Here is a 27,393-nt window from a genome sequence, read left to right as displayed (position 1 = left end):
CCCAACTCAGCACTACTATAGATAACAAAATACCTCATAGAACCCATCGCACTCTCGCGGAAAATGGAATAAGACCGGGGTCAATTATTTGGAGAAGTACGGTATGAATGCCCAATTCCATGACCCCTCAGACACACTCTGCACTGCATTAAAAAAAACTTGCTTTTCTATCACAGTGCTCCCTTGCCATGCAGAGAGTGGAGATGACAACTGCGCCAAGGCATTCAACTGAAGACGGGCTTCGTCTACATCATGTTCACGCATTGCAGTTCACAAGCATGCCGCATGTATATAGTGTACGCACAAATAAAAAGTAACTATCAATATATTTTCGGCATGCAAATAGTACACGTAATACGCCAATTCAAAATGCAGAGCACGTCTACAACAATCATAATTCTGTGTCTACGCGTCAGGAATAAAGTACAAAGGCAGAAGAAGCGCGCATAGAGCAGTATGGGTCTATTTATGTCAGAAAGTCTGGTCCAGTAAATTAATCATACCATGAAAAAGAACGGAGGCAAGTTTGAAGCATCGTTTTAGAATTCAGACCAACTCGCAGCAGCAGGGTACGTCGAGATGGACACAAAACTGAACACATACACAGCTAGCTAGTCCGGGGTAGTTTCGTGCATTCAACAGCGCAAGCCGACGACACGCGCGCAACCAGCGCGGTGCCGCGAAAACTCACTGAGCTCCGTTTGCCTTTCTCGATCGTGAAGAAATTCAAGAACGCCAGCCGCTCACAACCTGCTCAGACGTCCAGAAATCCAGCAAAGCTCACAATCTGCTCACACCGGAAATTCAAGAACGCCAGCCGCTCACAACCTGCTCAGACGTCGTCGGCCTTGGACATGAGCAGCGGGTTGACGTACTCGAACCCTTCAAACTCGGATTGATCAATGCTGGCCAGTGTTTTCCTGCAATCACACAGAACCACGCCATGAAACACAATCCATGTACAGTGAGTTTACGGTACAAAGTATAACGTTTGGTTTAATAAGTAGTGCTATGGAAATAATTAATTGTTTTTAATGTGAAAAAGAGAAGAAGCACATGACACAAAACTCGTTCTCACGTGTTTCTTCTCTTTTTCACATTTATTACTACTGGCTCAGTATCCGAGTTTAAATTGTTTTTAAGTTGTTTTTAAATTGGTTTTTAGTCTAGGACAGGCATTAGCATGATAGTCTCGTTACGTACGGGTCATCCGGCGTGAACTCCAGTGGCTCCGTTGTGAACTGAGGGTCAAAGTTGGCAAGGTCGCGCTCATCTGTTAGCGGGGGCTTGTACGGAGGTGGAAACTGGCGATTCTCCATCTGCGCACATTGGCAACAGAGAACAGTATTGTCAGTGGGTCACTTACGAGACTTCAACAGAACTGACAACCATTTCACAAGTGTTTACAGGCACCAACTGCGACTCGCCTTAAAAACTGCAAGCATCTTCCCAGCCAGCAGAGTCCAGCCAGCAACAGATATAGAAGAGTTCAGGCTTAGTTAGCAAAGCTACTCACCAATTCCCAGTCGACGTTTCTGAAGAAGATGTGACTGGTTATGTCGCTGTAGCCAGTCGTAGGGTTGCAGCCCAAGCGTTCCTTTGGATTCTGCATGCGCAAAGGAATACAATCATATACAGTCAACTTCGCTACTAACGACTGCGGATATAATGACAATTCGCGAATAATGACAGAATCCGCATACCCAGAGCAAAGTCCATTCAAACCGTGTATACATATAACGACACTTCGCGAATAAGGACACTTTTCTTATGCCCCGCCGAGTGTCGTTATACGCAAAGTTGACTGTAAACACCAGCCAGTGTTCAGAGTACCAGTTTGAAAAGTAAGTGTTTTGCACGTGTTTTCTTGCCGGATGCAGGCAGCCAGGCATTCTGCAATGTACAGAGGCAGTGCCATAATTCATGACTCCATTGAAACCTCTGAACATCCCGTGAGGTCTCCCTTCTCAGCTCCCTCAAACCTGAGAGACAGGAACACCTGCACACTATTAAAGTGACTTTCACACAGGCTTAAACAGTCAGCTGGCTACCAACCTTTTCCAGGAAGGACTTCAAGACGTTGCCAGCCCTCACCGAGATGTTCCTGGGAATTCGAATAGTCTTCTCCAAGATCACTGTTAACATACACACACCATAATGCACACACACACACACACACACACACACACACACCTCAGACCTGCCCATCGCGGAAGCGATGATAGCGAACAGCTAAGTTAGACATAGCAACTTGTGCTGGGATTACACCATTCAACAGCTTGCAAGGCTGATGAATTGACCGTCACTATTTTTAGCCTGGTATCCACCACACAGCTGGAAGTGACTTTTTCTGGCCAGTAAATCCCTATTTTTCATTTTTACATTTTTTTCTTCTTTTTTTCTTCTTTTTTTTCTACACACACACCACACCACATACTCCGGCATACACTGGCTGTTGGTAACTACCCAGGAGAATGAAAGAAAAGTCAGGAAGAGTCCGAGAAAGAGAAGAAAGACGTGTGCGACCATAATCGTTGGGAATTGAACCCGCAACCTCTCGATTGGAAATCGACTGCACACACCACTGCACCATATGGGACACACGTGCGCACACACACACACACACACACACACACACACACACACACACACACACACACACAATAATGTAAGCAAACACACATGTGAAATAGCAGAAAAATCCAGTGCCATACTGTTAAATACTAACCAATGACTTTACGTAGACAAAAATGCAGCATTACAGCAAGTCAGCTGTAACTGAATCCAACGCAGCACTATCCTTACACCGTGCAAAGTGCTGGAGGAGGCTGGCTAAGATGCCGCTGAGTTTCACGCATTGAACACTGCAACAGTGTCCCACAATTGGACCGCTACGTAAAGCATCTACACTACATGGTACACATAGCAGGACCGGCGGAAGCATTTTTTGATTGCTCCAGGCATACCATACTCTACCGTGCCTTGTGTACGATGTGGCTAGGGGACAGATATGACCTACTCCGCAGTGAACATGTGTTAGTAGGCAAACAGTTGGTCCCGGCATGGCCTAATTGACCCCACTAGCTCCACCACCCCTGCATTGGCGGCAACCAATTGTGAAGACAATGCAATTCCTATAGGCTATATGTGCGCGTGCATGGCATTTTGGATATATTGTTCACTGGGCGTCGTTGCGATCAGTTCGGCCTGTGACTCTGAGCTCCCCAGACCAGACCTAACAAGGTTGAAAAAGCAATCTGTCTGGAGATTGTGTACATGGCATTGGATAGTGCACCCTGGAAGAGGTAGTTGTGTACATGGCATTGGATAGCGCACCCTGGAAGAGCTAGTTGTGTACATGGCATTGGATAGCGTACCCTGGAAGAGGTACGTTAGTTGTGTACATGGCATTGGATAGCGTACCCTGGAAGAGGTAGTTGTGTACATGGCATTGGATAGCGTACCCTGGAAGAGGTAGTTGTGTACATGGCATTGGATAGCGTACCCTGGAAGAGGTAGTTGTGTACATGGCATTGGATAACGTACCCTGGAAGAGCTAGTTGTGTACATGGCATTGGATAGCGCACCCTGGAAGAGCTAGTTGTGTACATGGCATTGGATAGCGTACCCTGGAAGAGGTAGTTGTGTACATGGCATTGGATAGCGTACCCTGGAAGAGCTAGTTGTGTACATGGCATTGGATAGCGCACCCTGGAAGAGGTAGTTGTGTACAAGGCATTGGATAGCGTACCCTCGTCAGGCGAAATAGCACGTCATAGTACATTTGAGATCAGCGGGAAGAAGATGACAACGTCCACTAATTTCGTATCTGTGCACACGAATCTGCTGTGTGTGTGACTCCGTGTGTCAGCTATGATATCATCTTCTGTGGTTCCATGCCTAGCATGTACGTCTGAACCATCCTGCAAAGTTTGAATGACGTAGGTTGAGCGATCGCTCCGCGAAAAACACTTTTTGAAATTCTCTTCATAGTATATCTTCCACCATTGAAATTTCGAATTTCTTCAAAAAAAGTGCTGAGAGGGGTGGCTTGCAACCTCGATATGGCTTGTTCCAGGCATGCTTTGGAGCCATCTTCTGTTGAAGTAGTGGCGGAGATCTGCCCTGCAACTGCTACAACAAAAAATGATTCGATCTGAGAAAGGGTGAGACCGCGAATCTCGGTTGAATATTGAGTATTTCATGCCTTTTCACGACGAAGATGGAGTTCTTTTTGGAGATGGACGTTGCGGCAAAGGACATGGTGTCCGACTTCTGGCGCCTGGTGAAGCCAGGGATCATTTGCCCAGTCAGGTCGGCAGCCTAACCGTCGGTAAGCTTGTGTTTGGATCCCGTTCTGCTCGATGTGGTAGATCACAAACAATTTGATATCGCACAAATTGATCTCAGCATCGTGCGTACGGTGTTTTATATTCAGAAAATCCCAAAGTGTCTCTGTGTGGCCGTCCTATGCCACGAGAAACTCCAATCAGGCTCCTATGTCCTCTGCCTTCATGATTGAATGTTCACTTCGTTTGAACAACGAACACAACAATCGAGGACGGCTTTGCAATGAAAATACAGCTATACTGGAGCTGAAAAAATAAGAAAAAAACGTGCTCAGGATGAGACTCCAGTACATGCATACTCTCCCAGCAGGTGAAACGCAATTTTTTGTGAAAAATGTGTGTCGCCGACTGACCAGTAATTTCGCCTGACGTGGAAGAGCTAGTTGTGTACATGGCTGTGTAACAGATACATGGCTTACCTTGGAAGAGGTAGTCCTCCGTACTCTGCTCCCCGTGATCGTTGCCGGAAACGACGTCAAACGGCGAGCGGCCGGCAAGCATTTCAAACATCAGCACGCCCAGTGCCCACCAGTCTACACTCCAATCTGCAGGTGAAATCATGTCAGAACGAGAAGATAAATAAATCCTCTCCAACCGTTGAGCTTTGCCAGATGGCGGACCATGTCACTAAGTGGGGAAGGAAAACCGGCAAAGCCAGGGTCCAGTGCACCATAAAAAATCTATGTTGTTCCTGTCTTCTCACTTCTTCTGTTCTCCGCTTGGCAGGTGAGCCAAAATGCGAGCACAGCGACAGCGGAGGCACTACACAACGCTGTGTGCGTCGCAAATATTCGTTTTCCCCGCTATGAAAGCAGTGAAAGCAAGCTCGCGCAAAGGCCCTTCGAACGGTACGGTCAACCTCAACAACAACAACAACAACAACAACAACAACAACAACAACAACAACAACAACAACAACAGCAACAGCAACAACAACAACAACAACAACAACAACAACAACAACAACAAAATCTTCAGAACTAGTGACCACGTGACTGCATACTTTGAACCTCATGAATAACGTAAAGTCGTGAACATTGACAACTCGCAAGTTACGACACTTTTCTCATGCATGACCAAGGGTCATTGTGTATGTAAGGGTCGTTATTCACAAGATTGACTGCACGTGATTTGACAACAATGACGTAATGCCACGAACACAGTGCTTACCGTACTCTTCTCCGCGCAGGATTTCCGGTGCGATGTAGTTTGGTGTTCCGCAGAACGTGCTGGTGGTATCACCGGGACGCAGCCCCTCCTGTTGGAAAGCAACATGAAAACCATGTCACACACACAGACTTACTTACGTACACTGACTTACCCATGTCCATCGCAGAAGCGATGATAGCGAACAAGCTATGTTAGACGTAGCAACTAACTTGTGCTAGGATTACACCATTCAACAGCTTGCAAGGCTGATGAATACAACCCGAGGGGAGTACAGCGCACAGTGCATACACACAGGTCTTGAAATGATCAAATACCGTTGCAAGTAAGTGCAATAGGGCAGCAGCAGAAGCAGCAACAGGATTAGTCGCAGCAGCACCAGCAGCGGCAACAGCAACAGCAGCAGACACAACAGCAACAGTATCAGCAACAGCAGCAGCAGGAGGACATGTAACCATTGCCGCACATACTTTACACATGCCATAGTCAGTCAGCTTGACGTGGCCCTCGGAATCCAGTAAAACATTGTCCAGCTTCAGATCGCGATAAATAATACCTAAATCGGCAAGATCAACAACAACAAAACGGACATTATCAAGAGGAATTACTTCGAACTGAGGTTGATAACTATACTTGAACTACGTTTCAACTTCTGAGGGCCACGAGCAATGCATTTTACAACATGTGTGCAGGGGGGGGGGGGGCAGGGCCAGGTCCACTGGTTTTGCCGGAGACCTATAGCCATTATTGCGGCTTTACCATTGAGTACGGGAAGTTGGTCGGCCCTGTAGCCAACCTGGGGCCGCACCACCCCTCAGGAGCTGTCTCCGGGTCGTGGGGGGGGGGGGGGGGGGAGGAGGTCAGACATGCAAACTGCGGAATGTGTTCTGAACCAGAGTCAGTCCCCTGTAGTCCATTGGGTTGCACTGCACAACCACGTCATAAATGTGAAACTTCTGCACAAAAACCGTTGAACTGAAAGTTTCCGTGTCCAGCATGCAGTAGAGCATTGTACAGCACTGTCAGCCGCCGAAGAACTGGAGGATCAGCCTCCTAGCCTCCCAGCCTCCTAGCCTAGACCGTTCTTATGTTTCATGTATTACAGTCTATACACAGTTGAGTCACCGTGTAAACATTGGTATGCTGTGCTTGATGAAATTCTAGCCTGGCCGTTCTTCGGCGCTTCGTTCTCCGGTGCCCGGCAGTACTGTAGCCATGGTAACCGGCTACACTGTGCGCAGTATCGAATGTCACCGTGGCAACCGGTGCACATGCGTCACTTGCCTTTCTCGTGCAGGTAGTTGAGCGCCAGGGAGATTTCAGCAGCGTAGAACCTGCAAATGCACGCAACCGTGACGCAATTGACCAAGTTGAAACACACGCACGCACAGCACGCAGCACATTACCAACACACAACTGCATCACCAGATAACTGTATCGGCTGCACCGGCAATACGTTACCAGTGCAGAACTAGCATGAAAAATGTGACCGGGATGTGACAGCCATTTACTAGAAAGCCATAAAGATCCAATATTCAGTGTGGCAACGCCAGGTAATTGAATGTAGTGACGTGTGTGTCTCGAGTATTCTCACCTTGCATGGTCCTCAGGTAGTCGCCGTTGCCGTTGCATGTGGAACATGAGGTCGCCACCGTTGACATACTCAATCACAAAGAACAACCTGCCCGTATATACACATGAGTGCACACAACAAGAACAACGTACTCATTACTGCAGACAGCCATTTGTAATTTGTTGCAATTTTTGAAATTTATAATGGGATTCCCCAAAGGCTTTCGCCTATCCAGGGGGGTTTCCAAACTTTCCATAATACCAAATCCGTAAAAGAAGTGATGAGCAATAGGTGATTTGAACTGCTCCGGGTAGCAAGGCCTCATCCGGACGTGTAAGGAGGATATGCACATGCACAAACGTACCACACACACCCACAGATACACCCCAATATACAAACATTTTTAAATCGATGCTTGACAGAGAACACTAATATGTAACTAGAGTGATTCGTCGCTTCAAGTCGAGATAGGACCAGCTATTTGCGCTAATCAACTGTTGTTGGGGACGTTTTTCGATTAAAAGCCACTTTTCGTGACTCTAGAATCATCAGAAAAGGTGCCCGGCAGATGGATGTGTCCAGATTAGAGGACTTTTACTGTACTAAGTTTATTCCCACCACCAATGACTATCATAGGCCGGCTTACTAGTAGTTCCTAGTGAGACTCACCGACTAGCAGTCTGGAAGCAGGAATGCAGGCCGACGAGGAAGGGATGGTTGCTCGACTGCTCAAACACGTGCTTTTCAGTCTGAACCCAGTCGATATCCTACAGCACAGAGCAAAAAGTACACACACGTTTACAGTACAAGTAGTACGAGCACACACACACACACATACACACACACATACACACACACACACACACACACACACACATACACACACACATACACACACACACACATACGTACACACATACACACACATACGCACACACACACACACACACACACACACACACACACACACACATACACACACGCGCGCGCGCGCGCGCGCAGAGGCGGATCTAGGGGAGGGCGCAGTGGGCGCGCGCCCTCCCCTCAAATATTTCGATTGTTTTAGTGCATGCACGTGGGCAGTTGCGCAAGTGTTTGCACATGCTGTGACAAGTAGCTTCTAGTGTCAGATAAGAAAGTTCTTCTGAACACGGAATAGTTGTTCTCTTAGACTTTGGTTGACTTTTAGTTTTGAAATTAGTGTTCAGTTGACGAACTTGTATAGCTAAGTCGGTGAAGGGGATGGCGCACCGCCCGCCCAAGCGGCCAGGGAGCCAACAAACTCTCCACGGATTTTTCGCGAAGCGAACTTGCGCTTCGTCAGCTGCTCAGTCGAGCGATCCGTCTTTGGAGGAGAATTCGGACCACAGCGAAGATCCTGAGATCGAGGTCTGCTCAGACTCCTATCTTCCCCACATGGAATTCGAAGTAGATTCTGACGACGATGCTGAAACCGAACCCAATGCTCACACTACGATTGTTTTCTTGCTAATGTATTTCCGCTCTATTCTTACTGCTGGACATGGCCATTCAAGTAATCGTATATCTTATTATTTTGCCATTATTGTTCTCGATCTCACATGTCTTGAGCTTTGAAGCACTATCTTTACACAATTCAATGTAGTACGGCTATGTTCTACTACAGCCAGAGTCCTCAATGAAGTGGTTGAAAAAGTGGGAGTGAGTGCATGTGCTAAAATAGTAATTCTACATAACCGCTAAGCCTATGACGTAAAATAGCCGCTATGTCGTAATGTGTACAAAATACATGTACCGCATGGGTTCCCTGTAGGGGTCAAAGGGGTGTTCCGGGTACCCGGGTACCCGCCCGTTAATCCCAGGTACCGTTAGTAAAAGGGTACCCGTTTGGATTTCGGTGATCAGGTCAGTACAAAACAACACTGCTGGAATTGTGCATTCCAGGCGGGAGTCAATTATTTACAACTTCAAGCTGCATGCCTGCATTGTTGTTGCATTTTCGCACCTAGTAGATCTATCTCTGCAACTATCAGACTCAAATCAATTGGCGAATCACAATGTGATATCAAAATGCAACCTGAGAACAGATAAATTACTATCATGGTTTATATGGAAATTGCGCAAAAATTAAAACATGGCTGCTAAAGGGTACCCGTTAACCCGCCCGTTAAGAAAATTACCCGTTCGTTAGTTAAAGGTACACCCGTTTGACCCCTAGTTCCCTGTCATCAATATTACCCGCGCCCTCCCCTCAGCTGAACTCTGGATCCGCCGCTGACACGCACGCACGCACACACACACACACACACACACACACACACACACATACAAGTGTGTGTACTTGCACTACAGTATCAACACCTGCAGTGCTACGTGATTACTGCAACAGCAACAAGACTGGTCACTTGCATTCAGAGACTCAGAGCACCTGTGCAAGTTAGAGGCTAACTGCTTTGATAGGCTGTGACCACCTTAGCAATGCTTGGTAAGATTGACCTTACCAAGCACTACATGTACTTGTAGCTTACAGTCAAACCTGTCAAGGCAACCCTTCGGAGGTGACCACCTGTCCCGGAAGACCACTGCAACCAGGACCCAGGCATGCTATTTCTAGTCAAATGACCCTGGATGTGAAGACCACCTGGTTACAGTGGCCACATTTTGAACGCCCATTGAGCGTTCGTCTTAAACAGGCATGGGTCTGTGCTGTAGTACCATGGTGAAATTCTTCCAACAGTTGGATACAGTCTGCTTTCCATCATGATACGGAGGACATACCTCATCATCGGTGATCAGCTCCTTTTTAATTGTCTTCATGGCGTACAGACGATTCGTTGACTTCAGCTCGACCTGGATTAGCGACAGGAAATGCAGACACAGTCAAACACAGAGAGAGAACTACATGAGCATCGGGATTCTCTTCCGGTGTAGCATTTCCTTAGTCCGCAAGAAAAATAGTTCAAGAAAAAAATACACTACATATTAAACATAGAAAGGAGAATGTTGTGCAAATTGCCAGCAAAGATAACACTAGTGACTACACCCAATTTCCAAAACTTGCTCCGATTGCTTCGATTTTGGTCTCATTCGATTCTCCCAGGCGTAGTACATCGGAAATCTGCAAGTATTATTCAAATCGGCCCAGCCATTCTTGAGTAATAGTGATTTGAAGTGCGCCAAGTTGGACTTTTGCTGGAAACAGAAATGAATGGGAGTGATGGGAGAATTGAGAACGACCGCACAGTCAGTGCATGCAGTACAGTGTACACTGCACATGCCTCGTCACTTGAACTGCGCGTACGAAATTGCATACTTTGGTATGCTGGCGCAGAACAAATTCGCTCGTAGAGGAAGACGAAAGCGTCTCACCGCCTTGTAATTTCACATGGCCAGTAGTTTTTCGACGCTGAAGACGATGGAATAGTCCGCGACGCTGCGACCCGACCAGAACAACCCGAAATTCATACCCTGAAAAAGCGCTGAGCGCAGAGCTCCTAAATTTTGTCGTATGGAAACGAGACGTGGGGTCTCAAGGGCACGAACATCTCCTCTCTCAGATAAAGCAATTCACTCGATGCGATATTCTACAATTTGACCTGGCCACGCCGAAATGCACTGCCATGTCGGATTCTCCCATCGGAAGTATAGAAAATTGTTTCCAAAAAATCAGCGTCTGGGTGCGAGGGAGTAAAGTCACTAATAACACTACATAACATACATTTAGATCTAGGTTACTTATGCCACACTCAATCTTCAACAGGAGAAGTTTGAGCAGTGATTTCAAATAGATCCAAGAGTGATTGAGCGGAACGTATTCACTGAAACCCGGACCTTAATTAAACAAGTCCGATATACACCACATGGCTAGCTGCGGAAGTGCGTGCACTCACCAGCAACACTTTGGCATAGCTGCCGCGGCCAATGACTCGGACGATGTCAAAGTCAGCCAGCGAGATCACCGAGCTGTTCTCCATGGGTGACGGTGCAGGTCCATCTGCAGCACCAATGCACGGGTGGCACACACAGGTAGCAAGCACACGCACGCACGTGCACACAGGCACATTTCCAGCCCACATAACATACAGACGCCAATAGAGTAATGTGATGTGATTACAGTGCTTCACCAGTGTGCCCAATTCTCAGCACATATGTGAGATATTGAAACGGGTATAGCTGTCATCCAACAGTGGCCTCCCACTCCCCCCCCCCCTCTCTCTCCCTGTCTCTCTCAGTAGCCAGCATCACCTGCACTCAGACCGTACACTTCATTGCACACGACACCAAGGCACCACAACATACCATTAGATCTCTTGCTGGCACTGGATGGCTTAGCAGCAGCCTCCTTGCGCGAGTTCTCCTCATCACTGTCACTCTGATGACCATGTAGGTATGGCTGAGGCAAAGAACCATCAGTGACCAGAAGCAAACAACACATGTGTGAGGTTATGAACGTTTTAATGATGTGTGACAGGTAGTGAATGGTATTCGTAATCATTATGCTTTACACACTACGATGCAAAGCTGCGCGACAGCCGCAAGCTGATGCAGCTCTAGGATATAGTGTGCAAATGTGTGTGCAGATGTGTGTGTGTGTGTGTGTGTGTGTGTGTGTGTGTGTGTGTGTGTGTGTGTGTGCGTGTGTGTGTGCGTGTGATCGCTGTGCATGCGGGAAGACGTGCCGCCCTGGAGATCTCAAGTGCCACGAACCTTTCTGCTGGTTGCCGCCAAGTTAGTCCTTTCGCTATCATTGCCTACGGCAATGGGCAAGTTCAAGGTTCAAGGAGTGTGAGTGTGTGTGAAAGAGAGAGAGAGAGAGAGAGAGAGAGAGAGAGAGAGAAATTGTGTGTATTCATGTCGTACACATAGCCGTGTGCGTAACTGTATCTACCTGTGTTATCTGCCCGATGGCGCTGCTCTCCTAACACTGAGATACACACCAGCACATACAGTGCTGCTCAATGAAATCCAGTCGCGTCACTCAAGTACGCGCCGGGCGTTGGGCAGCCCTAGAGCTGCGAAAAACTGGGCTGCGAAATGAAGCAAGGCGCAAACTTGAGTGACGTGACTGGATTTCGTTGAGCAGCACTGCACGTCGGATGCCAGAAGCTTACCGCATGCCCTTCGCAAATGTTGTGCACAAACTTGTAGCATTTCTTGTGAACCACCAGCTTGCAGTTCATACACTTGTAACCCTGCAGAACGACAACGGAACAAGACAACAGCGGGTAGTGCACACAGCCCGCAACATCACCTGAATGCTGAACTGGCTGAAACAAACTTGACCCGGGACAGTATTTACATCACACTTGCACAAAACACACACACACCATACAAGACCTGTATCAGTGTGTACAAAGACTTCACCATGCATTATCACATGCTCACCACTAACCACAGTACACCCAGGGTGGATAATACTGACATTACATCATACCACACCATGGTGATGTCACTAGGCTTTTCCACATTATTCAGGAAAAAAAGACGTGGATGTAAAAATCGATTTTTTGGAATGATGTTTTTCTCAAAAACGGATAGACTTTGGGTGCGTTCTTATTTTCTCTAACTTCTCGGAGAAATTTATCCTGAAATAAAGTCGAAGAAACTGGAAAATTTTAGAAACAAGTCTCGAAGAATTCGGAGATCTTTTACACATGTAAAGCGCCAACGGGGCCGCACTCTTGAGTGACATGGAAGTAGTGCGCACCGTGCGTATGCGAAAAGGGAAAGTCGTACACTCATCATCAACCCGTGGCTTTAGCAGGAGTTTGCATGCGCCGACCCTAGAACGCGCGCGGGCGCGCTCGCGCGCGCGAGAGAGAGAGAGAGAGAGAGAGAGAGAGAGAGAGAGAGAGAGAGAGAGAGAGAGGGAGAGAGAGAGAGAGAGAGAGAGAGAGAGTCTCCTAAAAATCAGAGAGAATAATTATAAGAACATTTCTCGAACTTTTCCGAGAGGACTAAAGGAACGCACCCTTAAAAAAAATCGAAAAAGATTCAAAAATCACCCAAGTGTGAAAATTATTCACCCGTTGCCATGGCAACGAAGTGGCTGGCAACAGCATTCAAAGCAGGGAGTCGGTACTATTTAGACGACTCCCTGGTTCCAAGCATGTGGGATTCTTCAAATTCTTGATTCTGGACTGAAACGTTGAAGGCAGGGAGTCGTCAAAATACCGGTATAGATACGAGTCGTATGAGGACTCACTGCTTGAAGGGTTCCTTTCCAATTTTCACATCCTTTATTGAGGTTTGTTTTCGCGGCATGCAAACATTCGAGTGATGACCCATCACTTTTGGAAGCGGTTAGTGGTAGTAGCAGTGAGGATTGCGGTAGTGAACATGAGAGCTCCACTGGTGAGCACTCAATTTGGGATTGTCTCCCCCCCCCCCCCCCCCCCCCCTGCTCCATATGATTTGAACAAAAAGAAGAAAATCCAACTGAACTCTGGCTCCAAAACAAGAGATGTTTATAAGTTTCCAACACTCGGGAAAGCACCAAAGAGTTGTGGGCCCGCTGTATGAGTTCAGCAATTCCCCAAGGAAGAATTGAGTGTACAAAACGGCAAAGTGTTCTGCGAAACATGCCAAGGCGAAGTATCGACGGTCAACATTGTTCTCCTGAAGCACATCAGGTCTTCAACAAGACACAAGCTCGTAAAGAAGACAAGGAGTGAGCAAAGTGCAAAGCGTGCTCAAACATTGATTGATGGACATGCGTACATTGAATGATTGAACACACGAAGTCAAAGGGCTCCACCTGTTGTCCGTGCCTGTGCGGACTGCGCAGGTTGCGCATGCGTGCATTTGTACGCATTCTGGTTGTTCGATTCCTTGCTTCTTCTTGAGACTCTCTTCTTGAACACACAAAGTCAAAGGGCTCCACCTGTTGTCCGTGCCTGCGCGGACTGCGCAGGTTGCGCATGCGTGCATTTGTACGCATTCTGGTTGTTCGATTCCTTGCTTCTTCTTGAGACTCTCTTTGGAGTGAGACCAAAATAATCAGTCCTCTGTTTGTGGTGCATTCGAGATTATGTGAGAGTAATCGGAAGGGCCTATCGTCCGGGAATACCCCCCCCCCCCCCCCCCGACGACAATTGGCGCCCAACGTGGGGCTCGAACCCACGACCCTGAGATTAAGAGGCTCATGCTCTACCGACTGAGTAATCAGAAGGGCCTATCGTCCGGGAATAACCCCCGACAACCCACCCTTCCTGATGAGGTACCGTGGTGTTCAAAGTCGATTGCTTGCCATGTCTAGTACAGTGTGTTGACTACACACACCGCTGGCTAAGTGGCACAGATCCACCTTGAGATAATATTACTATTGTCTGAAAACCTTCATGAGTCGTGGCATTCCTCTGAACAAGATGGAACACTTGCGGTCTGTTCTTGAGCAACATGGCTTGCGCTTGACTGGAAGCCAACATCTCAGTGATCGGATCCCTATCGGATCAGAGATAAGGAAGTGGCTGAGGTGAAGGCCTTCTTGACAGACAGGACTGAGCACAAGCATATTTCCATTGTGTTAGATGGGACCACGCTTGTTTGCGAGGCGATGGCTATCGCTGCACGGTGCATTGGAGCCAACTTTACGATACACCAGGGTTTGATCTTACTGAAGCTTGCTGCGGAGACTACGACGGGGGGGGGGGGGGGAGCAGATTGCGCATCGACTTCTCACCCTGGCAGTAACATTTCAGATCGCCTCGCCTCATCTTGTTGCTACTCTGCATCACCAGGGATTCTGTAAATGATGTAGCAGTGAAGACAATCAAGCCACTTTATCCCCAGGTGATGGATGTTGGCTGCTTTTCCCACACCTTGGACAACTCGGGGCGTGCAATCGAAGGTGATGCCCTGAACGGCTTCGTATGGATTCGATCACCCTATTTTCCCATAGCCCCAAAAGCCGTCTACAGTGGAAAGCGCAGACATGCGTTAGCAAGTGCTCCTACAGCCAAACCCGCCGGTGGAGCAAGTGTGAGGTGATGCAGCAGAGGCATAGCCCTTTTGGCGATATGGTGAAATTCATCAATGACGTGGAAGACAACAGTGTGACGCAGAGGCGCCTGCAGCAGTCCATCGCGGATCTTAGAAGCGAGGGCCAGGATTCAGACTCAGCTTGCTGTCACTGTTGAGTTTGGCAAGCCGTCTGTACAAGCTACATACAGGCTTGAAGCCGGTGAAGCAGCGCTGTGCTGGAAGGCATACGAGGAAGTAAGTGTCTTGATGCTGTTTACAGAAGATACTACTCCTTGCTCTAGCCGACACAATTTTCACACCGGGGATTCGTTGTTATCCCCCAAGATGCAAAAACTGTTACGCAAAACACAATGCGGAAAAGCCTAGACGTCATAAATCCGGCCTAGTCTGGGCAAGTTTATCATGATGTCACCAAATTAAGTGCAAATTTTAAGCTGGTATAACTCAGGAACGGCTGCTCCGATCAACCTTGGACCTTCACCATTGGAATCAGTGCATTTTTTGCTACAGGCAGTGAAGTTTTCATTTTAGGATGAACTTCCCCTTTAAAACTTTAAAATGAAATCCAAAAATGAGGATGATTTCTAGAATCGCACTGACCTGTCTGCCAAGTCCCCATATCCGATCGTTGCACAATGCACAAAACTGAGTCTGTAACATGAACATACACACATGCGAAAACACAAACGCACACACACACACACACACACGCACAGCAATCACCAAAAGCATTCAACATACCGTATTTTCCCCATTAAACGTACACGTCTCCAATACTAGAACGTCTCCAATTGTAGTACGTGTTGAGTGTGGATCAAACATATAAAAGGACACGTCTCTAATAATCGCAAGAGTACTAATGAATAGGTTTTCATGTACTCTTGGTAATAGTACATGCCGGAATGATGTGATGAGTATTATTGGGGTACTGGTACCAAGGGTCCACATTACTTCGTTCTTCTTACCCTTTCATCATCTTTGTGTCTTTGTACACTGATTCTTACCATGGCTGGATTGGAAAGGCTTCCTGTCTGAAGCCTTTCCATACTGGTACTCGATGTTCCTGTTTTGTGACACGAGAATGGCACGAGAATTAGTGTACCGCTGAGTGTACCGCTATACACGTGGTCGACACGTTGTTGACACTTTTTTGACACGTGACCCCGTCAACGGTCTGCTTTGTGCCAATGACAACTCGGTAAACGCCGATGTCGCGTACGACAAAGACGACTATCCCGTACGCGAAATAGTTGAGAACTGCATGACGTGGACCTGATGGCAAGGACAACTGCGAGGAGGCCCCTTTCGGTACCCCTGACCAGCTGACGGGAAGGAGAACTGCAGAAGTCGACGAAGTCGAACGAGGAGGCCCCTTTCCGTACCCCGTACTGCAAAGTGCCATTGATGGATGCCTTTTGCACCTGGAACGACCCCTTAAACGCTGTCGCGGCGACTATCCCGTACGCGAAATAGTTGAGAACTGCTGACGTGAACCTTTTGCACCTGGAACGGCCCCGTAAACGCTGTCGTGTCGGCGGAGTGATTGTGCAGGGTGAAAAGCTGCAAAGACGTCCCCTCCGGAGCTCCAGGCCTTTGGAGACATCGTCGGCGAACTGAATGCGCAGGGCGAAAAGAATTGCTGCAAAGACGTCCGCTCTAGGCCTTTGGAGAAATCGTGGGAACTCCTTCCGGTACTATACAAACTGCTGACTTGGCCGTGGACATGTACATGGAGACATGGTGGGACTTCATGTACATGGATACATGGTGGGAATTCCTTCCGGCACCCCCGTACCGCAAAGCCAATGGTGGGGAAGGAGAAGTGCAGACGTGCAGGAAGACGAACGAGGAGGAACCAGGGCGAGCGAGCAATGGCAGGACTAGCTGGACCGTAAGTAATAGCTGAATTGTGCATGACAACTTGACATCCATGCGGCACTTGCCCGCCACTGCATATTTCTAGTCCACTAACAATGTCTCTCCTCTGCCCCCTGTGTGTCCACGCCCTGTTGCTGAATTGGCCCGATGAATCGAATGTCTTCCGCAACTGGAACGGCCCAGTAAACGCTGTCGCGCCGGCGACTGAATGCGTACGAGGGAAAATATTGCTGGGAAGACGTCTCCTCTAGACCACGGTAAGGCAACCCATTGATATGTTGCCAGTTACCTTCTACTAACACGTTATCAGGTGGAGAGTGTCTTGTACTCACGTTATCAGGTCAAAAAAATGTAATGGTCTACAGTCGTGTCGGAAGGGTACGGTGGGACTGTAGACCTGTTACCTTCTAACACGTTATCACTATATCAGGTCGAGAGCGTATTGTGGTCACTCTCTCTATTCCTGTACTTCATTACGTTTCAGGTGTACGTATAACTTTTCCAAAAAAATTAATGGTTCACGTCTTCAGATAGAGAGCGTATTGCACCCACTGTCTAGTCTGTAGTGCATTGAGATTTTGTTGATCGCACATTTAAATGGATACACAGACAAAGCAGGCCAAGTACGTGGCGAGATGTCGCCAGAAGAACGTCTTCAGATAGAGAGCGTATTGCACCCACTGTCTAGTCGATTTTGTGGATCGCACATGAAATGGATACACAGACAAAGCAGGCCAAGTACATGAGAGACTGGACGATGTGCGGATCGACACGGTCTGCGGGTACTTCATTAAAGTTACCCGTGACATAACTAGGATAAAAGTTAATCACTGCAAAGACATTGCCAAGTATGTGAGCACTTTGGACTTGACAGAAGAGTTCACGGGCGACGTTGACAAAACATACCGCGGTGACTGTCACCATCATGACAGCAGGGCACATCGCACGCAGCATCGCAGATCGTGTCGAATTGCGCATCATAATATTGCAAAACTGCTCCTGTGCATGCAAGTGGATTTCATTGCACTTCTCAGTTTGGGAAATGCTCGATTATGACAATTCTGCGTGTGAGTGCACTAGCCCTGAACATACATGTAGGTGACCCGTTTGTGGTGTCTCATAGCTAGCCCTTTCCCAAAGATGCTGGCCACTTTTTTTCGAAACTTTTCGTTGTTTAGGAAGAAATCGCAACTTTCGCAACTTTCTTCATTTTCCGGAACTATTTCGCAACTTCTCCGCAACCTTGGCGCAATTGGCCCATGGCATGGGGTCAAAAGGTCAAGTCACCGACTACATGTTGCATTGTTGGACAAACACATACTCGTGCTCGCTCATTTCTCGCCTGCCTTCAGGCTCATTTCTGAGAAACAGTAGATCAACGGTAGTTATGATAATTATGTGCATTCCCTTTTCCGTGCACTGTAATGATGTACATGTACATGTAGGATACATGCAACAGGCTACTGGCAATGTGTAAAGTGGTGGTTCACAGCAGGAAGGGGTGTACGAGTTTGCTGTCGCAGCATCGCTGCATTTCTGCTCCCTGTTTTGTAGGTTTTGCACAAGAACTCTCCAATTTTGAGTTGCGATATTGGCAACTTTTGAGCTTTTTCTGAAAATATGGATGCGATTTCAGCAACTAGCACTTGTTTTGGCACGGTTGCGAAAAGCATAAGTTGCGAAAAACTATGGCATCTTTGGGAAAGGGCTACTCATAGCCTACCTCACGACCTTCTGCTTTCTTTCTTCATCACTTGTATCTTGCAGGTATATCATCCCGTGACGACCACATTGAAGTCTGAATTTGAAGTGTGAAGATGCTTCAGCAACCACATCGTACTTTTCCATTGCTTTCAATGTGCTTCTACTGTGCATGTGTGTAACTTGTGGGGTAAACATGTGATGACATTGTATGCTGGCGACACGGTCAGATGTTGTCCATGCGTCTAACGTACACCTGCATGTTATGCATTGAAAAGGATTTGCCTTGTCACTTTGTATGATATTACATTCTGTATTCGCTGCTTCCGTGGCATGGTCTGCAAACTGCAATCCTTGGGCAAATGTCATGTTTGCTATGTTGTGCTTTGGCCGTCAGCTTGTCTACACGCTGTAGTTGAATTATTTTTGTTTCACAACTGACTTCCTCAAGTACGGTGGCCACTGCTCTGCATGGCATTATATATGAAGAATTTCCTGTTTGTGTCGTGTGCATGTGCGTGGCCACGTGTGTGTGCCGTGTGCATACGCATGTTTGTGTATCTGTGTGCGGGGTAGCGAGGCGGGGAGGGCTGTTATGTATCAGTGTGTTATTGCAATCTCATGGGTACATACAGTACATCGCGCGCGTGGTCATCATGTTTACCTTCGGGGTTGGGGTGGGGAACGGAACGGAAAAAGAACTGAAATTATCCATATAAAACCGCTCTGTGAGCGGTTCTGAAAAACCTTTACTGGTACTGCCCCGTCGTAAAAGTAAGAAATTAGAACTGGCCCATTGTCCCCCCAAATGCGAACTGATCCACCTAAATCGCGAATGACGGGACCCGAACGCACCAGTAGCACGAGGTTCCACCTGTAAATGCAGATGAGGACGTTGGTCCGGACTATAGGCCATGTACTTTTCTAGCGGTAGGTGGTGTTACCCTATGATAATTGCTGTCCTGTGCCCTCCCGACCTCGTGCTACTGGTGCGTTCGGGTCCCGTCATTCGCGATTTAGGTGGATCAGTTCGCATTTGGGGGGACAATGGGCCAGTTCTAATTTCTTACTTTTACGACGGGGCAGTACCAGTAAAGGTTTTTCAGAACCGCTCACAGAGCGGTTTTATATGGATAATGTACTTACAGCCTTACAGCATCATTATCACGAGTTGTTTGCCACCCAACCCAGGCAATCAATCTTTCCAGAAACAATAAAAGTACACGTCTCCAATACTAGTACAGGTCTGACCACCTTTGAAAAATAAAAGTACTGTACATTTAATGGGGAAAATACGGTATTAGGCACAGCCAGATCCAATTTTAAAATAAATCAGGTCCCCATACCCGATCGTTGCACAATGCACAAAACTGAGTCTGTAACACATACACCCACACGCGTGCATGCAACCCCCCCCCCCCCCCCACACACACACACACACTTACATAGGTACGCTTTGCTGCGAACGCATGTCCATTGACACGATGCAGCTTCTTCCAGCGTCTGGCACCGCGACGACCGTATGCAACACCTGATGAGCAAAAACAGGGAACAAGCCAGTTTGGTAAATACCCAGCCCAACAAGAGTCTGATTGAAATCATGGCAAACAGAACAAGTGCCGTCACTACATGTACCTGGACCATGAGAAGCTCTTTTTTGTGAAACAGCTGCACGCATATGCACGTGCATTTACACGTGCTCGTGCACGTATAGGTGCGCGCGCATGTGCGCACGCACACACATACACACACGCACACACATTCGAGCCTGCCGAAACTGAAAAGAAGAGGATGGCCTTCGAGACCACGCCAGTGCATGAAAGTGCTGGTAGTGACAGGGAGGGAGAGAGGGAGGGGGGGGGGGGGGGAGAATGATTACCGGGGGACAATAATTATTGAACTACAGCTCCACTGTTCACTTATGGTCGAGTACCGACTTGTGCAGTATGAACTATGGTGCTGTATACAGAGGTGACCAGTGAAATCCAGCCAGAAGAATAAACCCAGGCCACACATTCACTGCACTGCCCCGAGCGCTGGTATTTAACGAGGTGGGGTTTCACTCGCCGACAGTCTAGAGGTTATGCAAATGATTTCGCTGGGTGAGTTAGCCAGGAACCACTCATGGGCACCAAGTACACAGCGCGAGTCAGTGGATTCGCTTATGGGTGCTGTGTATGCAACGTGAGTCGCTTGTGCAAGTGAAACGCTGTGCAGCAAGTCCGCGACTTTGCCAACGCATCTCAACTGATGATGTTATAAAATCCATAAAATGTAGAATGTCTTATCTGGACCTCCCTTATCCGGACGTACATGTATTATAAGGTCAGAGCCAAGGGATCCTATTGTGTGTTGTGTGTGTGTTATGTGTGTGCGCGTGTGCGTGTGTATGAAAGGTACAGACGAGCCATGTCCACCGTGTCTGTAGTGTATTTTAGAGTTTCGCATGAATCCCAGATATGCCCCCCCCCCCCCCCCCCCCCCCCCCCAGTCCCGCGGCGCCCAGGCAAGATCATGGATCATGGAATGCCATTGTAGCTGTAGAGAAACCCTAGCCAATATAGTTAATACAGTAAAACCAGTAACTAAAGACCACCGTGATGACTAGCGACCAGCCTGGTACTACAGACCACCGTGACTAGCGACCAGCCTGGTACTACAGACCACTTTACCAGGCACGGACGGTCTCACATTCACAATATAGTTGTGCGGTGCAAACCTCTAACGAAGGACCACCTGCCACTAAAGACCGCTTTCTCTGGCCCCAAGGGCAAGGGGTGGTCGTTAGTCACAGGTTTTACTGTGCTCTTGTCACTTTAGAGGAACCCCAGGCAATATGGCTACTTACGGTGCTCTCCATCGCAGGCCATTCCTGGAGCTGTCGGCACTGTATCAAATACTGCATAGTGGATGTACGCATACACACATAAAACACAGGACATGTGGTGGATTATATTCATGTAGGGTCGACAGATTGGTATTGCTGCTGAAGCCGGTGCATGACCAGGAAGCCACTGCTGGGTCTGCACATTCTGGGGTGCTAGAGTACTCGACAGAGAACGCATGCATGTATGCCTGCATGCTAGCGTTGGATACGAACAGGAGTCATACTCTCCAGACACAACGGACAACGGGCAAGGGTAGATGGAAACGACAGGCCAACGGAACAAAAGGAAGCAAAAGGTGAGTACGAGGGTGCATACAGGCCGGCTTGTAAAAGGTTGTAGCACGTACGGGAGGAGGTACCTAACACTAGTATAAGTATGGGCATACACACATACATCCACATACATGTGCACATGCGCTGCACATACACACATGCACACACATGTGCACACACACACTCACGTGCGCGCACACACACACACACACACACACACACTCACGTGCACACACACACACACACACACATACATACACACCGACCACAGTACTACCGTAAAAGTAATTTACTTTCGAATTTAGTGGCCACACCCGTACTAACTTTCGGACGGGTACCGGCTGACTTTCGAGCATGAATTAACTTTCGGACCTGACTTGTGTGTAGTGGAGAAGTCGTTTTCATGTTGATGTACATGCTACGTGCTGCATGTGCGCATCGTACCGGTACTTGTTTCGGGCAGTATGTTTATCGGGCTTGACTTGACTTCAACAGGCAGAGCCAAAAGAATGAAGGGGTATTTATTTCGGGCAGGTACTTATTTACGGACTTTTACGGTAGTACTCATGTGCACACGCCTGCAAAATTTAGTATTGTTCTAGCCAACACGAGGCTTACCAAACATGTTGATCTCGATGACATTGTGAGAAAAGTAGAGACGGATCAACTCCTCAAGTTCCGACTGAGATTCCACGGTGCATGGGTCACCTGTAAGTTTGGTGTGAACGTCAACAGACACAATGGTGATATGGACAAAGAGAATTGCCATGATGTTAGTTGCCATGATGTTAGTAAACGAACATAATACAAAAGCAATTACCGTAATGTGTGATGGATTCCACCTCATACACCTAGACGTCAAACATGCTATTCCATTGTGGTGGAACACCGGCTCTCTGTCTGTCTGTCTGTCTTTCTCTCTCTCTCTCTCTCTCTCTCTCTCTCTCTCTCTCTCTCTCTCTCTCTCTCTCTCTCTCTCTCTCTCTCTCTCTCTCTCTCTCCCGCTCCCCTCCTCCCCCCCCCCCTCTCTCTCTCTCCCTCCCTCTCTCTCTCTCTCTCTCTCTCTCTCTCTCTCTCTCTCTCTCTCTCTCTCTCTCTCTCTCTCTCTCTCTCTCTCTCTCTCTCTTTCGCTCGCTTGTTCACATGCGTGCGCGCGCACACACACACACACACACACACACACACACACACACACGCACACATAAACACATACACACAAACACACACACACACACAACCACACACACACAAACACACACGCACAAACACACACACACACACACACACACACACATAAACAAAGGCACGCACCACAAAAATTGAACCAGCGGCAACAATAATATTATACTGAAGTATACTGAAGTATCTATTATGTGTTCAGATCCGGCGCTACAACGCTAGGCAGGTCACCTTTCACATGCATCGTGAATGCTCCCGTTAGAATTACCTTCCTCGTCGACCCACTTCACTGTCATGTCCTTGTCCTTGTCCAGTCGACACATGGTGCGGACATCGCGCGTGAACTCATCAAACGATGTTATCGGATTGACTGCCATCATATGCTCTTTCCTGCGCCCATGCACGCACCAACAAAATGCAACAAAAGATATTATGTACATGTACTGCCCGTATACAGGTCGTCCCCCGTTAATACGAGTCCGGTTAGTACATAAACCCCGTTAGTACATAAGAAATCTCAAGTCCCGGACGAAACGTGGTCACTTCCGTACAAATTTTGTCGGTTAGTACATAATTCGTTAGTACATAAACCCCGTTAGTACATAACATTTCTCCGTACCCGCATGCCACCTACCTCAATAGTACATAATTTGTTGGTCTTTTGGCCTTCGAGTGGAGGCACATCGTGTTCTAGTTTCTACTTGTGGACGCAAGTAGCTCAGAAATCAGAGCGCAAATCACAAACCGACAAGGCTCTGTGTTTTCCGAGTGACTGTACAGGCGCGGCTGGACATGTATCACGTACAACTGTAGAATCTTCGCTGACTGTGACCGTTATAACATAATTTTTATGTTATATCGAGGGAATCAAGAATATCTCGCTCCCTAGTCATGGTAGCAAGAAACACTCAGAACAGTTGAAAAAAAGTGAAAAATTCAGGTACATAAGCAAGTTATGTACACTGTCGTTTAGTACATAGAAAAATTCAGGTACATAAGCAAGTTATGTACACTGTCGTTTAGTACATAAACCCCGTTAATACATAACATTTCTCAAGTCCCAGAGATTATGTATTAACGAGGGACGACCTGTACATGTATGTGTTGGCTAACACTTAAAGGCAGAATAGAACAGAGACAACCGGCAAACCCATTGTTGTAACGCTGCGTTTCATACACATAGCAAAAGCTAAGGCAATCCTCAGGCAACTGATAGTCTGTGCATCATCTGGCTATAAACTGATATCCAGGCAGGTAGCATAGTGTGACATTAGTGTGACACTAAAGTGACTTTTAGTTAGTGACTCGTGCTGCGGATAGCGTCAATTTTTCACGGGAGGTGAAAAGAAGGGAGAGAAGGCTAGCAGATATGTTCAGCCCCGCCAGCTTCAGCTTCGCAATTCGGGGCTGATTTCAGTGATTGCAACTGTAGCGTGTTGCATTGTGCTGCTCTCTATGGTGTATGTTACACCGTTACACTGGTATGCGCGACATAAACACACGGGCATGTCACGCATACCAGTGTAACGGCGCCAAATAGAGTGAAACCTGTATAAGACGACCGCACAAGGGACCTGCACAATGTGGTCTCTGTTACCAGGTGGTCTCCTTATCCAGGGTCGTTTGGCTGCAAATAGCGTCCCTTGGTCCTGGTTACAGTGGTCTTCTGAGGCAGGTGGTTGCCTTACTGTAAGACATGTATATATAACGAGGAAGCAAATCTAACGTTTTAACGGATGACATTTCTTCGTTATAATAAGATCCGTTGAGGCCGTACTGCTTCATATATGCTGTGTGTGGATATGGCAGAATACTGCAAGATCGTTAACATATCTTCTCGTTAACCTATGAATTTTGGACAATCGTTAAATTTGCGACTCGTTATAATAACATGTCTTACAGTATCCGAGTGGTCGCCTTGACAGGTTTTCCGATTTTGCACTTTGCGTCGCATCTCACCGAGCACAACTGTACTTCAAACTCTGAAGCTGATGCGTACACATGGTGCCCATGAGTGCTAGTGTGCGCCAACTACCAAAACCAAGCCTGATTTTCTATTAGAGACTAACTTGCACTAGCAACCGGTGCAGACTCAGTCTAGTGGACTGCATTTCTCCGTGTGTGCGCACGTTACACAAGCGCTCACACACACACACACGCGCGCACGCACGCACACATCACACACACACACACACACACACACACACACACACACACACACACACACCGTGTATTGTGTTCTGCATGTCAGTCCTGGATGGCATTCACAATGGCACTTTTCTTCTGGGATGATTATTTTATTTTTTTATATTAACAATAGCGACGTGTATTGAGTTTACTTCATGCCCGATGATTCAGATGTTTTTGTTAGAATGCAAACAAGTCAACGTGGCGAACCTTTCAGAATGACTTCAGCGTTCACTTGTGTGCATGCACTAGAACCCTTCAAGCACTGTTTTCTGTTCTGTTTTTCCTATGTTCTCATGCTCTCAGCTGATATTGATAAGAGTGCTTGGATCAAACAGCGTGATCAGTGACTGGTGACCTCGTACTGAGTCTGTGCTGCATCATGGTACATGCACATAATTATGTACTGCAAGACTCACCCATTGAAAATCACCTGCACGGTGACATACCCTTCCAACGCCATCCCGCCAGCAACAGTTCCACTGTCCACTACCCCGCCAGGACAGAGATCAGAACGAGCACTCTCGCAGAAACTGCTTTGCTCAGCTAGCGAGCTACCTGGACTAGGGCAGCTGACGCAGAGCGCACTTGTGTCTCACGTCGAGACCAGTGACGGCAGAGATAGCGTCGTCCAACGCTGAAGAGCGGAAGCACCAACGCCTGTGGTCAAGATGGTTTAGATTGTCCGGACACTACTCGACTTAGCACAAGGGTATTTCGTACTGTGAGAATTGTTTAGCTCTCCGTCCAAATTTATCTTGCAGCAGCGATGTCTGTTCCATCGACGGCTTCAGCGCTGTCTCTGGAGAAAATATTGCCACACGCGCGCAGCAGGCTCCCTAGCTCTCGGGACCCTATGCGAGATGCAATACCATAGCAGATAGTCTGTGAACGCCGAACAAGACACGACAACTCCAAACCACCACGCGAACGCCGTCTGATGTTCAAAAATAATTCTGTCCACACATTATGTGCATCACATTTTGCCAGTCGAGTAACACATGTCACTGTTGCCAGTCGCTGAGTCGGTCAACACAAAACATTCAGTCATGTAGGATTGTAGCGGGTCAGTGTCAGTTACATCAATCATGTGCAATGGCATAGTGCACGGGTCGGTGGCCTGGAAGATCTACATGGTGCGTCGGTGCAGTGGTGGTGGCACAGACAGTACAGCCTACACCTAGTACCTGGTCACTGCAGTCTGCATGCAGTGATCATGTATGGTGTAGATCTGGCTCACTGCACTCTATCATCAAGATTCAAGGCCCACCTATGGCTATGCCACCCGCCCCCGCCCCCCCCCCCCCCCCACACTCCTCATGACCCGGCAAGGCGGCCTCGACTCGTGCCCCGATCCTGGGTGTATGTGATAACGTATATCAATGACAATGATTATGTGGGTGGCAGCCATTGTCCATTGAACATCCCTCTAGCTCTTGCCTTGGCTCATTGGACTTGGAGAGTGTTCATTCATTCACAAGAAATGAAGAATAAGCATTACAATTTACAGGCTACAATGCCCACGGTCATTTACACTGTGCTAGTTTTATTCACCACCCGGGCCAAAGTGGAAAAGCAGTGTTTGCAGCGCCGGCCCAGCATCCACTTAGTACTTAGTATTAGTGACTTGAACTGTAGTTGAAGAGCTTGCACTGTTGCAGCGCCATGCCGCCAGGCTTTCAACACAAGATGTCATCAAAAAATCAGCCCATGATCAGGACTGAAGATCTACACTACAGTCATGTATATGTATGATGTAGATAAAAGTACATGACATGTCATGTAGTCATGTACTGTGAATTAGCATTGGTTGTATCAAGAGTACATAACCCCTTCTTGGTTGTATGCATTATTGAAGAAGAGGTCTGCCATATTGGTGTTGCGACTACAGTGATATCATGATAAGCACCTTGGATACACCGGTACATGCAACATACCGTTTTCTCTTAGTATACGGGATATAAAGAATGTGTTGGAATAGCAGGAGCCACATGACTTTGTACTCTTGCTGGTACTCATAGCACGAGTAACCCTTGATCATTTGTATCGTATTGGGATTTGTTCTCATGATATACAATGTACATGTACATGTACATCACAGTAAAAGTACGCAATCTCCGGACAGCTAGCTGTTTCAACCAGTTACCTTGTTTGGTCTCCTCAGCGGAGCTCAGAGATCCCGATGAAGTCTAGTGATTCAGTCGTGAACGACAAAGCAGCTCAAAGCATCAATGCTA

General features: G+C 47.5%; 1 protein-coding gene across 1 annotated transcript; it reads right to left on the bottom strand.

Moving 5' to 3' along the window:
- Nucleotides 1-223: 223 nt before the first annotated feature.
- Nucleotides 224-26,129, bottom strand: LOC135812569 (protein kinase C iota type-like). The gene is made up of 20 exons (XM_065325899.1): nucleotides 25,576-26,129; nucleotides 23,238-23,359; nucleotides 22,409-22,498; nucleotides 21,479-21,529; nucleotides 20,076-20,161; nucleotides 15,652-15,702; nucleotides 12,180-12,260; nucleotides 11,368-11,461; nucleotides 10,959-11,062; nucleotides 9,847-9,918; nucleotides 7,759-7,856; nucleotides 7,111-7,197; nucleotides 6,801-6,850; nucleotides 5,987-6,072; nucleotides 5,520-5,607; nucleotides 4,769-4,894; nucleotides 2,056-2,135; nucleotides 1,517-1,606; nucleotides 1,204-1,319; nucleotides 224-920 (listed from the first exon to the last, which is right to left on the bottom strand). The coding sequence occupies exons 1-20, from the start codon at nucleotides 25,617-25,619 to the stop codon at nucleotides 833-835; spliced, it is 1,704 nt and encodes a 567-aa protein (XP_065181971.1). The 5' UTR covers nucleotides 25,620-26,129; the 3' UTR covers nucleotides 224-832.
- Nucleotides 26,130-27,393: the final 1,264 nt, after the last annotated feature.

This window comes from Sycon ciliatum, chromosome 1 (genome assembly GCF_964019385.1).
Source record: "Sycon ciliatum chromosome 1, ocSycCili1.1, whole genome shotgun sequence".
In the NCBI taxonomy this organism is placed as follows: domain Eukaryota; kingdom Metazoa; phylum Porifera; class Calcarea; order Leucosolenida; family Sycettidae; genus Sycon; species Sycon ciliatum.
Note: the sequence above shows the minus strand (reverse complement) of the source record. Positions and strands in the feature narration are given on the sequence as shown.

Coding starts and splice junctions, on each gene's coding strand:
- LOC135812569 (XM_065325899.1), bottom strand. CDS start 25,619: ATGGCGTTGGAAGGGTATGTCACCGTGCAGGTGATTTTCAATGG. Junction 12,261..15,651: donor TATGGGGACTTGGCAGACAG/GTCAGTGCGATT, acceptor GTCGTTCTGCAG/GGTTACAAGTGTATGAACTG. Junction 7,857..9,846: donor AGCTGATCACCGATGATGAG/GTATGTCCTCCG, acceptor TCTGTGCTGTAG/GATATCGACTGGGTTCAGAC.